The following is a 13,654-nucleotide window of genomic DNA, read 5'->3' as shown; positions in this document are numbered from 1 at the left end:
CCCAGAAATACAGCGCTTTCCTTTTACAGATGAGGAAACTGTAGCCCAGGAAGCAAAAGGTACTTGGCCACGATCAAGAAGCCGAAATGGCCCTTTAGGAACAAATTCAGTTCAGTTCAGTCGCTCAGTCTGACTCTTGGCAACCCCATGAACCACAGCACGCCAGGCCTCCCTGTCCATCACCAACTCCCGGAGTTCACCCAAACCCATGTCCATCGAGTCGGTGATGCCATCCAACCATCTCATCCTCTATTGTCCCCTTCTCCTCCTGCCCCCAATCTTTCCCAGAATCAGGGTCTTTTCAAATGAGTCAGCTCTTCGCATCAGGTAGCCAAAGTATTGGACTTTCAGCTTCAACATCAGTCCTTGCAATGAACTAATCTCCTTTAGGATGGACTGGTTGGATCTCCTTGCAGTCCAAGGGACTCTCAAGAGTCTTCTCCAACACCACAGTTCAAAAGCATCAATTCTTCAGTGCTCAGCTTTCTTTATAGTCCAAATCTCACATCCATACATGACTACTGGAAAAACCATAGCCTTGACTAGATGGACCTTTGTTGGCAAAGTAATATCTCTGCTTTTTAATATGCTGTCTAGGTTCATCATAACTTTCCTTTCAAGGAGTTTTTAAGTCCAAGTGTCTTTTAATTTCATGGCTGCAATCACCATCTGCAGTGGTTTTGGAGCCCAGAAAAATAAAGTCAGCCACTGTTTCCCCATCTATTTGCCATGGGGACCGGATGTCATGATCTTAGTTTTCTGAATGTTGAGCTTTAAGCCAACTTTTTCACTCTCCTCTTTCACTTTCATCAAGAGGCTCTTTAGCTCTTTACTTTCTGCCATAAGGGTGGTGTCATCTGCATATCTGAGGTTATTGTTATTTCTTCCGGCAATCTTGATTCCAGTTTGTGCTTCCTCCAGCCCAGCAAATTATGCTAAAGCAAAGGAAAACCAGGACCTCGGGACTGGGTGTGTTCCTCTGGACACTCATGTCCCTCCTCCCACCCTGACACAGCTGTGTGAACGGCCAGCATGGGCTGCTCACATCCCTCCTTGCTGGTTTCCTGCATAACATCACCCTTCTCACTGTATTCCATTATTTCCTCTAAGACACAGCTCAGTGGCTCCTTCTTCCCAGATTAATTGCTCTGACTTTGTACTTATCCCACTTGGGTCACTTTCCTCCATTGTCTACTTGGTTTGTGTGGCAATAACATGTGCTTCCCCATATAACACTCATAATGGGTATTTCAAGTATATGTATATTTGCCTCTCCAACTAAATTATAAGCTCCAAGAAATCACACCATGATGGAGAGATCACACCATCTGTATTTTGTTTTGTATACCCACAATCACTGGCAAGATATCTGGTACATGGCTAGAATTCCAGAAAAAGCTCAAAAAATGGATAAATGGATTTGATACTAGTAGAAACTATAAGAGGAGAAGGCAATGGCACCCCACTCCAGCACTCTTGCCTGGAAAATCCCATGGATGGAGGAGCCTGGTAGGCTGCAATCCGTGGGGTCGCTCAGAGTCAGACACAACTGAGCGACTTCACTTTCATTTTTCACCTTCATGCACTGGAGAAGGAAATGGCAACCCACTCCAGTGTTCTTGCCTGGAGAATCCCAGGGACGGGGGAGCCTGGTGGGCTGCCATCTCTGGGGTCGCATAGAGTTGGACACAACTGAAGTGACTTAGCAGCAGCAGCAGCAGCAGAAAGGGACTATCCGGGTTGTCTGTAGGTTCTAGAAACTAGAAAAATGTGAAGATGGACATGTCTAGGAGACCTTGAGGATAGAGAGGTGGGGATGGAGGAGGGGCTGGGTGGGGTGAGGAGGCCAGGGCCTGTCAGTGAATACGTGGCCCTGTTGCAGTGTGAAGCCTCTGATCCCATGGCGATGCCCAGAGCTCTGGGCTTATAGTCTCGTGCTTGGGAAGGCTGAAGCCAGACAGGGCCCCCAGCTTGCTTAGCTCACGGGGCCTTCAGTATTAATCACCTGTATCCTCTCTGCCCCCAGAGCCGAAGGACGAAGTGGAGGTGTCAGATGATGGTGAGTGCTGGGCCCTGTCCTTGGGTAGACTCGAGGGGTGGATGGGGGTGAGGAGGGATCTGATGGCTCACACTCACCCTGCCCCAACCCTGCAGATGAGAAGGAGCCTGAGGTCGACTACCGGACCGTCACGGTCAATACCGAGCAGAAAGTGTCCGACTTCTACGACATCGAAGAGAGACTAGGATCGTAAGTGGAGTGGGAAGTGGAGTGGGCCCCCTTCTGGACCCCAGACTGAGGGTGGCGCTGGCCGCAAGGTTAAATTCCATGCCTCCTCTTCCCGTCCTTCCCTGGGTTCTGCCAACTCCCCAGACTGAGGTTCCGGGAAGACTTGACCTGCGAGTACCCACAAAAGCATCACCAGTCCAGGGCTCTCTTAGGAGCTGCTATGCCCGGGGCTCAACTCCGCAAGCTTGAGCAGGTCCTTCCTTCTCTGCGACCCCGCCCCCATCCCTCACCCAGGACATAACAGGGCAGCTGGGCTGGCTTGGCCTGTCTTTAAGATCCCTTCCCTTGGATCTGTGCTCCCATTCAACCGGTCTAGCTTTAGTGCTGCAGCAGAATATGCCTGCTGGATACACAGCTCCCATCATCACCCCTCACACTGTGAGCTTGGTCCACAGTCTTTGCCCAGGCTCTTCCCTGGGTTGTGGAGACACCAATGGACTCAGACCCCAGCACTGAGGCCTGGGCACAGCCAGGCTGTCCCCGCCAGCAGCAGCAGCATCCAGGGCCTCCTGCCTCCCTCTGACCATCTGTCCTTGGAGGAGGATGGAAGGTGGAAGAAAAAACAATGGGGCTCAACTTTTATTTCCGGAGGGTTTCTGGCAAGTAAAGGAGTGCCATCAACCTCATAAGAGTCCCAAACAAAGACCCTGTGCTGTGGCAGGAGTGAGGTCAGAAGAGTCACCACCCATCACCGCACAGGGAAGCAGGGCCTTGCTAGGCTGTCTCCACGGCCCTGGTGCTGAAAAGTGTGTGGAGGGAAGGCAGTTGCCCAGAAATTCTCTGTATTTGGGGAGGACTTCCTCAGCCTGATGTCATGGATCCCTCTGGGGGGAAAGGAAAAAAAGTCTGTTGCCAAGACTGAGGCCTCAGCCCAAGGAAATGACGGTCCTAAAAGAACAGCAAGGACTTCCCTGGCAGTCCAGTGGTTAAGAGTCTGCGCTTCCACTGCAAGGGGCATGGGTTCAATCCCTGGATGGAGAGCTAAGATCCCACATACCATGGTGCGGCCAAAAAAAGAAAGTATTTACTAATAGAACAGCAGGACTAGACAGAGTTTGGGTAAGAATGTGGGGCCAGACACGGGCTGACATTGACCAGTGACGGAGAGCAGATTTGTCAGCCTTAGCAATGTGCTCCATTGATCTAGAGCAGGGACTGGCCAGCTTTTTCTGTAAAGGGCCAGATAATGAATATTTTAGGGTTTGTGGGCCAATTCAGCACTGCAGCTCCTGTTCTGCTCCTGAAACCCAAAGGCAGCCACAGACAATGTGGGCACAAATGGGCGTGGCTGTGTTCCAGGAAAACTTTATTTATAAAAAGAGGGGCAGGGGCCACATGTGTCCACCAGGCCGCTGCTTGACCATCCCCATTTGGTGGACAGCTGGGCTAAATTTCTCTCTTCTTTCATTCACAGTGGGAAATTTGGACAGGTCTTTCGACTTGTAGAAAAGAAAACTGGAAAAATCTGGGCAGGGAAATTCTTCAAGGCGTATTCGGCCAAGGAGAAAGAGAACATCCGGCAGGAGATCAGCATCATGAACTGCCTGCACCACCCCAAGCTGGTCCAGTGTGTGGACGCCTTCGAAGAGAAGGCCAACATCGTCATGGTCCTGGAGATGTGAGTGGCCCGGCGAGGGGTGGCCCTGGTACAGTGGGTCCGGGAGGCCCTCCTGTTCCTCCCCTACTGCCCCCCCACCCTACCCCCGCCCCCCAAGATGGAGAGCACTCCAGGCAGCACTGGGACGTGCACGACACTCTGCAGCCCGTCTGGCCAGGTGCTGACCACTCAGAACAGCCCACTGTGCACGGTGCTGCTCCCGGCCCACTGCCCTCCCCTGCCCTCTGCTCGGCTCCAGAACACACTGTTGGGTCCTTGAGGACCCCTTTGCCCCTCACCTCCCTGTGAAAGGCCAGGGCAGCCCCTGTGCCTCCTTGGTTTCATTCGGGGCATTCTGACCTAAGGTGGCTTTAGAGCAGAAGTGGGGGATAGAGCCTGTGAGGGAGAAGGGGGCCCAGCCTTGCCCCTGCCCTCTGCTCTGTCCCGCGTGCCTCTGGCCCACGCTGGTTTGCTCTCTCTTCACCTCTCACTCACCCAAGAGCAGTGCTTTCTGAGCTGGCTTGTACAGAGGCAGGGAGATGATCAGATGACATTCAGCCAAGGCTTCCCTGGATTCTGTTGTTTCTTCAAGTCCCAACCTTCTCTTTCTTCCCTCTGAGCTGCTGGTCTGCATGTGCACAAACACACACACACATACGCATGACAGACACATACACACAAACACACACACAAATGCGCATACTAGAGTCGGTAAGCCAGGCCTCCTCCACAGTGTGTATTTTTTAAGCATTTCCTCTCCTTTTTATAATCTGAATTTTAAAAGTATATGATACACTCATATCAAAAAATATAAGAAACTATACAATAAAAGTCTCATTCCCACACCTGTCCCCCATCTACCCCTCATCACCCTGGTAATGAATTTTGTTAGTTCTGTGTCCTTCCAAAGTTTCTTTATTGAAATTCAATCATTTATCATTTATAGATATGGTGGTGGTGGTTTGGTGGTGATGGTTTAGTTGCTAAGTCGTGTCCGACTCTTGCGATTCCATGGACAGGGGAGCCTGGCAGACTACAGTCCATGAGATTGTCCAGGCAAGAATACTGGAGTGGGTTGCCATTTCCTTCTCCAGGGGATCTTCCCAACCCAGGAATCGAACCCGGGTCCCCTGCATTGTAGATGGATTCTTTACCAACTGAGCTACAAGGGAAGCCCACTTATAGATATAATTCACATATATTTTCATATTTCTCACCCCTTAACCCAAAGAGAAACTGCACTCAATATTCTATACTTGGTTTCTTTGCATTCAACAGTGTGCCTTGGAGAGGCCCATACCAGCAGCCAGTGGTTCTTCATTCTGCCTTCTCCCTGGGATCTCATCATGTACATAGACCACAGTTTATTTGTCTTCTTTTGATAGGGGCTTGGATGTTTTCCAGGCTTTTGCTTTACAAAAAGGCAGTGTTTGTAACCTTGTACATACATCTTTACCCTCATGCCTGCTTTACATCCATAGGATAAATCCCACGAAGTGTGGGAGTGTGGAACAAAGGAGATGTGCATTTGAAAGCTTTGGCAATATTCTGAAATTGCCTCCAGCATCCTTGAATTGCTCATGCCAAGACTCAGGGATCTCAGTCCTTTGGAGAGGACCCTGTTAACATCTCAGTGTCCTTTCCTAGGAAAGCCGAGGCCAGCGAGGCAGCCCCAGTTTGAGGGGTGACTCCCTGCACTTCTTGAGCCTTTTGGTGTGTTTCCTTTCAGTCTGTGCTCCTCGGGGAGGGTAGTCACGGTAAAGAGACAGACTTGAGTCTGAGCAATCTCACTCCAATCCCTGCTCCACCTCTTGTTGCATGACCTTGAAAAAGTTACCCAAGTGTGCCAGTTGTTAGTTTTATTATCTGTAAAAGGAGGCTGTAAACCACCCCGTGAATAAAGTGGGGCTTAGATAGAATAACATGTGTCAGGCAGAGGCTTTATAACTGAGAGTTATTCTTAGGAGTATGATGCATTGACTTTTTCTATATCCCAGTCTTTTCTCCACTTAAAATTATTTTGTGAGCATTTTAACACACAACCGAATGTGTGGAAATCCTACTTTTCAGGAAGCCCGGGGGCAGCTTCTATGACTATTGAGCCATGATTCTGTAATTATGAAATCCTTCCACTGAAGAGCAGTATTTGATGAGACTCCCTTTTTAAATTCTGCAGTTCTGTGTAACCTTCACACAGATTCAAAGAAAATCCTCATTCGTCGGTTGGAATCAGTTTTCAACCCCCAATTCAAACTTCGCTCCACACTTCTAGGGAAGATTCAGCCCGAGTGCATGGCCTCAGTCGTCATGCCCCCACAGCAGCCCTGTGGGCTGCTGCTGTTCACATTTATTGTACAGCAGGTTGCTTGGTCCAGGAAGTGTGGGCATGTGGGGACATGTGAAGAAATGTCTCATCTTTAGAAATCAAACCTTGAGCAAGTTCATGAGAAGGTGCAGGAGGGGGTAGGAGGCAGCCCAGCCTGGGTGAGGCCGGGCAGCAGCACCAGTGGGCAGAATACCATACTTAGCTTGGAATTGGGACTTGGCAAGCTGGATGGAAAATGTTGGGAGAAAACGTAAGAAGGCTTCATCTGGTCTGGCTTTCATCCCTCTGCCCCACGCCTCCCCCATGGACAGGAGTGAGTCTTCCATGCACAGACACCAGATGATTCTCCTGCACTTGCAGTAAGGAGCTTGCCCCTTCATAGGAGCTCGACTAAAGTTGAAGGAGTAGATTGATACTCCGTCTGTCCTTCCCTTCCAACTTAAATAGACCTGGCATTGACAGGAAAAAGGTTGGCTTTCAGCAGTACAATTTGTTCTTCTCCTTGTTTGATGGATAAACAGATTAAGAGAAGGACAATCCCTGGTGATACAGAAAAATGAAACTGTATTCCAAGGTCCCAGCTTTCAGATCAGTTGCCTCATATACACTGAGAAAGCAGAGTTAAAGTATCTTCGGCCTTTCTAACCTTTGATTACAGGACAAGCCCCCACCATTGTAGCAGTGTTTCTCTGTTACAAGGGTTCCTTCAGACTCCTCTTCAGGGAGTCAGGGATGGTCCCTTGTGGGACATTCCAAGTGGTGGTAGGACCCTGAGCACCCAAGCAGGTGCAGCTTAGGCTGAGTCATCCATTGCCTGTCCTACCTTTGTGCTACCATTGGCAAAACTGATCAAAGGAGAAGCAGCTGGCTGCCATGACACAAGGGCAGGGGCAGGGTGTGGAGCCCCATAGAGTAGCATCCTTCTGGCTGCCAACGAGGGCTGGCCATTATCTACAGTTGGGGGATAAATACAGTCCCTTGGGATAAGGTGGGTATTCATTAGTTCATTCACTCTCGCTCTCACTATTTATCTATTAAGTATACATTTCCTTGGCCCAATCTTGGCCTGTGGCTTTATCCCATTTCTGTGGATGGTAGCTTCTTTCCATCCACAGTCTTGAGCATTTGGAAGATAAACCTATACAGAAGCAATAATCCTATTTGTGTAAGCCCTACCATCCTTGAAAATGAACCACAGGAACAGTTTTCAAAATACATTAAATAGATTTGAATTGGTGTGAATCTGTATGCACCTTTGTTGAATAGACTACCTCTAGAAGTACAGCAGTAACCATCTCCATGGCTCAGATTTCTACCACTCATTGCCACAGACATTCCCAAGGATGCTACAAAAAATACAAAAAAAAAAAAGGTTGCTTGCTTTTTCAGAATATTTAAAACCAAACATTTTGGGATACCTTGTCTGTGCCAGATATTGCCAGGTATAAACAGGGGTCTAGAGATGAACCAGACTTTTTCCAGACATTTTCACAAACAACATTAAAACAAAGCAGACTTGATGCAAAAAGTTCAGAGATGAGACTATGGGAACCCACAGAAGGAATGATCATATGATGAAATCGAGAGTGGTTTATCAGGGGACGTGAATTTCAGCTGGCCTCCCAGAGGTGGTAATTGAGTACACCAGTATTTCTCAAACTTATCTGATGGTAAGAATGACCTGGGGTACTCACTGAAAATACGGATCACAGACCCTGACAAGATTTTCTAAATCAGAATCTACAGGAGAGAAGCTTGGGAGTCTGTATTTCAACTATAGCCTCCTCTGCAACTGGTTGTTTTAAAATAATAATTAATATTATTGAGCACTTACTATATGCCAGACACTTTTCTAAACACTTTACCTGAATTAATTCACTCAGTCTTCACAGAAACCCTGTGAGGTGGCACTATTTTTACCAACACCTTGCAGATAGAAACGGGCTCAGAGATGTTAAGAACAGCCTGAAACCTAGGAACTTATGAAGGGAAATTAGAGTTTGATTTAGAGCCTGGGTGGAGAGCAATAGAAATGAAGGGCTTGAGGACAGAGGCGCCACCTCCTGGCTGTGCAGGGACCTCCTTTTCAGTTGGTTCTAAAGTGTTGGTTCTAGCGCCCCCCAGTGGCCACTGGAACAAACCGACCTTTACCAGTTCAGAAGTGAAAGTCTGTCCTGTGGTGATGGAAGCCTGCAAAGGCTTCAGTGGTCCCATGGGCCCCATTGTGCATCTTTGTCTGTCTCTCCCTCAAGGGCCAGTAAACAAGATCCATTTGACCCCTTTAAGGTTGTCAAATGATAATTAACATGTTCTGAGCACCCACTGTATGTCAGGCATGTTTTACCGAAGTTCCCTTCACTCCTAACTATTATCGTGTAGGGACAGGTGAGGAAACTGGGGCTCAGAAGGGTTAAGTAACGTGCCAACTATCACACAAAGTCAGGGTTCAAGCTCGGCTCTTGCTCTTCTTTATGATGACTTCCCTTAGAAGAGGGAAGGCCCTTGGAAGAGGACAGGCCTAGAAAGAAGACCACTCAGCCTTGTTCAGCTGATGGATCTATAGGCCATTGTGGAAAAGAGCATACTAGTGTCTGGATGCTACATAAGTTACCAAGGAGAGCTTTAAACTTTCTGAGCAAGGAAGGTGGGTTGGAGGGCTGGGAGAGAGGCCCCATGCATTTGCACTGAAGGGAAACATGTTGGCTGGCTGTAGCCTCTGGGCCAATCCTTAGCAAAAGGTGCCCGCTGCAGGCCCCAGAACCACCATGGCCAGGATCCAAAGTCTATCCAGGCAGGAAGGATGTACTACACTCCAGCCTGAGCCAGGGAGCCAATGAGACAAGTTAGTTATGGATGGAGGAGTAAACTGATGCTATAGGCCTAGCCAGAGGAAGCAAATTGGTCACAACTGCAAGTATTAATATGAGTTACAGCCAATTAATTTTAGAAAATGTGCTGAAGCTCCTTATTATTGGAGATATTTTTCTGTTTCTGGCTTTGTGAAGCCACTGCTTATGGAGACAGTGAGTATTTTAAGCTTCAGTTCTTTACGGCTGAAAGACATGGCTGGAGAACAGGATGGTCCCTCACATCTACAGTTATCTGGGGGAAACAGGCTACCTGGCAGTTACCCTTTCTGCTCAGGAGAGCGTTGTGGATCTCTCAGCTCATGACCATCTCTGAAATTGTCCAGCATAGATGTTTCCCTGAATCCCCCCAAGGCTTAGCAAGCACAGGCAGGGTCCCCCAAGCAGGAAACCAGGAGGCCTGTGTCCTTCTAACACAATGGAAGACTGGGACCCACATAATGAGGCAGTGGCCTAGAACTCAGAAAGCTGCAGAACATGCCCAGCACCCCCAACCCCTGGGCATTCCTGCCCTTGACCTCTCCCCTAGCCTGCCCTAGGCCAGTTTCCCCGCTCCTATGGTCTGAGTGCCCGCTCTGTCCCCACAGCGTGTCCGGGGGTGAGCTGTTCGAGCGCATCATTGATGAGGACTTTGAGCTGACGGAGCGGGAGTGCATCAAGTACATGAAGCAGATCTCAGAGGGGGTGGAGTACATCCACAAGCAGGGCATCGTCCACCTGGACCTCAAGCCCGAGAACATCATGTGTGTCAACAAGACAGGCACCAGGATCAAGCTCATCGACTTCGGTCTGGCCAGGAGGTTGGGTAAGGCTGAGCTGCCTCCCCTGTTGTCACCAACGCATCATGGCAGTGGCTGTGCTCCATTCCGTGGGTGCTAAAGGGGATGCCCCAGATTGGAGCTGAGATCAGAGACCGTGGAGACTGCCCCTCCCACTTACTAGCTGTGGGAATTTACATCTCAGATTATCTGTAAAATGGGGTAATAATGGTACCCACCTCATAGAATTGTTAAGGGAATCAAATGAGCTAATACATTAGAATGATAAGAGCAGTGCCTCAGGCATAGTAAGCACTGTATAGTGAAAGTCGTGTCGGACTTTTTATGACCCCGTGGACTATACAGTCTGTACAATTGTACAGACTATACAATTCTCCAGGCAAGAATACTGGAGTGGGTAGCAGCCTTTCCCTTCTCCAGCAGATCTTCCCAACCCAGGGATCAAACCCAGGTCTCCTGCATTGCAGGCAGATTCTTTACCAGCTGAGCCACAAGGGAAGCCTAAGAATACTGGAGTGGGTAGCCTATCCCTTCTCCAGTGGATCTTCCCCACCCAGGAATCAAATGGGGATCTCTTGCATTGCAGGTGGATTCTTTACCAACTGAACTATCAGGGATGCCCGAGTACTTATAGGGTCAGCTATTGGTTTATATTATGATGATTATTTTCATTCTGGCGCCTTCATCAGCAGAACATTCTGGTGACGGTGCATCCTGCTGTCCAGTCTCCAGAGCACTTTCACATCCTTTCCTTCATTTGATTCTCACAGCAACCCTGTGAGGTAGGCAGGGCAGATTTGTGAACCTCAGTAATAGACCAGGAAGCTGAGGTCCATGTAACTTTGCCCAGCAAGTCCCACCATGAGCTGCAGTGGAATCAGGCCCTGGGTCTAGGCCAGGGTCCTCTGAAGCATCTCTGCTGTTCCTGCACTTGCAGGAGGCAGGGCATGACAGGCGAAGGCAGACGGGGACTTAGTACCCAGCCCTGGAATCATTTTGGTGGGTGATGGTCCTTTAGGGCTCAGAGGCACCACCTAGGGGTTATGGCTTTTCCTAACTAACCTCCCGGCAGCTCCTGGGAGGAGAGAAGGGGCGCGCGGCTCAGGAGTCAGACTACTGGGTTAGGTCCTGACCACCATTAACTGGGTGGGCGAATCAGTCCCTGGGCCTCCCTTTCCTCCTTAGGAAATGGGGGTCATGCTCCTTCTTAGGCAAGAGTATTAAATAGGAAAGTCCTCATAAAGCAGGCAGCGGAGCACTCACAACAGAGTGCACAGTGGAGGTTATTGTCAAGCACAAGTCACAACCCCTGCATCGGGAAGCTCGTGGGAGAGACAGACCCACAGAAGGCCATTCCATCTGGGGCAGGGCTGTCACAGTCTCTCCCCACTCCCCCAACCTCACCCTAGACATCTGAGCTGCGCGTGCAGTTTGTCCGTTTTACTGGTGTGTCTGTGCACTTTTTCTGTGAGGAGACCGTTGTCTCTGTGCCATTTTGCAAGGGGAGAGCTGCTGAAGGCCGGCCTGACTTGTGTCCCTCCTGGCATCGACTCACCTCGGGTTGGCTTAGGATGTTCCAGTGATTGATCGCTCTCCATCCTGGTTGCAGAGAATGCGGGGTCTCTGAAGGTCCTCTTTGGCACCCCGGAGTTCGTCGCACCCGAAGTGATCAACTATGAGCCCATTGGCTATGCCACGGACATGTGGAGCATCGGGGTCATCTGCTACATCCTGTGAGTCCTGGGCCGCACGAGGGAGGGCCCCAGGCTGTCCTGATGTTGGAGGAACCAGGGCAGGGCCTGACGGGCAGCCCACCCAGAGTCAAGAGGGCCACAGGCTCCCAAGCCTCTCCTCGCCGCCCTGCCTCGCTCCTGTGGTCCTGGTGACGTCCACAGCCTGTGTCACACTTCTGTGGGAGGGTCTAGCTCCATGCACACGGTCCCCATTCTGGGTCCATCCTCATCCCTAAGGCTGGCCAGCCTGGGGCCTTTGGTCAGGAGGGCAGGAATATGGCTGCGGCTGCTGCTGCTGCTGCGTCGCTTCAGTCGTGTCCGACTCTGTGCGACCCCAGAGACGGCAGCGCAGCAGGCTCCCCCGTCCCTGGGATTCTCCAGGCAAGAACACTGGAGTGGGTTGCCATTTCCTTCTCCAGTGCATGCAAGTGAAAAGTGAAAGTGAAGTCATTCAGTCGTGTCCGACTCTTAGCGACCCCCGTAGACTGCAGCCCACCAGGCTCCTCCATCCATGGGATTTTCCAGGCAAGAGTACTGGAGTGGGTTGCCATTTCCTTCTCCAATGCATGAAAGTGAAAAGTGAAAGTGACGTCGCTCAGTCGTGTCCGACTCCTAGCGACCCCATGGACTACAGCCTACCAGGCTCCCCCATCCATGGGATTTGGCTGGTGCTGTGTAATTTACCTTCGCATGTGTTTGTGGGTCTGTAGAGAAGCAGAGAGGGAGCCTAGGTGCACATCTCCTGTGGGTGTCATCCTCAGGGGACTGCACCCCATCCTCATGGCAGCAGGACACCACTGCCAGCCTCATCTCTGAGTTCAGTATATGGACTGATTTGATGACAGAGCCTTTAGTGGGGCCAACAGACAATGGAAAGCTACTGTATAGTAATTAGAAGTGGGAAATTAGGTGGAAAATAGGGAGTCATTCGTTTACAAATGCTGCAGAAAAGCAAGGAGGCCAGGGATTCAGACCAGGTCTGCACAGACGGTAATCTGCGTGAATCCCCTGGGCCTCTCCTTAGATCACAGGTTCCGATTCAGAAGTTCCGGGGACCCGAGAACCCACATTTCTGACAGGCTACAGGTATCTGATGGTGCTGGTCTGAGCTCTACACTTTGAGCAACAGACCGTAGAGCACACCCTCTTGCTGGAATCTGGCTGATTCAGTCTCTGAAGTCCCAGGCTGCAAGCAGGCATTAACCTCAATGGAAACCTGAGCTTTGCGGCAATGCACAGTTATGGGCTGGTTTCCCTGAAACTGCAGCTGTGCATGTAGTCATTTTGAAAAAAAAAAAAAAAACTGCTGTCATTAAAGCAAAAGGACAAATTAAACATTCTCATAGAAAACCTGAAGGAGACCTCTACAGGTACTTTCTTAGATCCCCCGGGTCTTTGGACCCCATTGTAAGAAATGGCTTTAGGTGATTCTGTTGCACAGCTAGGTTTAGGAACCACAGTTACCAATGCTTTAGCAGAAGTGGAGTGATTTTTTGGTGCAGTGAGGCGTTTACATGTGCTCAGGAGTCTGACTCTCCCGGTGGCGTGTTAGGACGGCTTCACTCCATTGAACCTGTGTCACGGGTTCTGGACCCCAGAGAGTCATGTTCTTCTTTGCTCGGGGTCACCCCCACAGCACAACCTCCCCCTAGGGCAGCAGAGGAGAAACTGTGGCCAGGAGTGCCTCTCCAGGAGAAAGAGAGGTGAGGAGCAAAGAAAACTACACCAGACTCTGGTTCTGGCCCCTTGGTAAATAGAGAGAGCCAGGCAGCCAGGGCTGCACCAGGCTGGATGGTGCTCTTACTGGGTCTTTCCCTGGGAGAGACACCTGACTCTTGAGAAAGCCTTTTGTCAGCTACGTGTGGCCTGGCTCAGTCCCTGGGTCCCCCTGCAGCCATCGAGGAGACTCATCTTGCTGTCTCCATCAGTTTTCCCACTGCTATAGGATCCGGATCATCAGTTTGGTCCTCAGGACAAACCTGGGAGTGGGGTGGGGCAGGGAGTTGATCATCATTTGACATTGAGTTCACGGGGCCCACGGAAGCCCACAGGGCCACCCACTTCC

General features: G+C 50.1%; 1 protein-coding gene across 3 annotated transcripts in view; it reads left to right on the top strand.

The window, feature by feature from the left end:
* MYLK (myosin light chain kinase) overlaps positions 1–13,654 on the top strand; it is a 192,371-nt gene that overhangs the window by 157,595 nt on the left and 21,122 nt on the right. For all 3 annotated transcript variants that reach the window (XM_005893405.3, XM_070370247.1, XM_070370255.1), the window contains 5 exons: positions 2,027–2,059; positions 2,155–2,248; positions 3,702–3,905; positions 9,665–9,882; positions 11,466–11,589. In XM_005893405.3, coding sequence (XP_005893467.2) covers positions 2,027–2,059; positions 2,155–2,248; positions 3,702–3,905; positions 9,665–9,882; positions 11,466–11,589 — 673 coding nt within the window. The remainder of the gene's footprint in view (positions 1–2,026; positions 2,060–2,154; positions 2,249–3,701; positions 3,906–9,664; positions 9,883–11,465; positions 11,590–13,654) is intronic.

Source organism: Bos mutus, chromosome 1 (genome assembly GCF_027580195.1).
Source record: "Bos mutus isolate GX-2022 chromosome 1, NWIPB_WYAK_1.1, whole genome shotgun sequence".
NCBI lineage: Eukaryota > Metazoa > Chordata > Mammalia > Artiodactyla > Bovidae > Bos > Bos mutus.
Note: the sequence above shows the minus strand (reverse complement) of the source record. Positions and strands in the feature narration are given on the sequence as shown.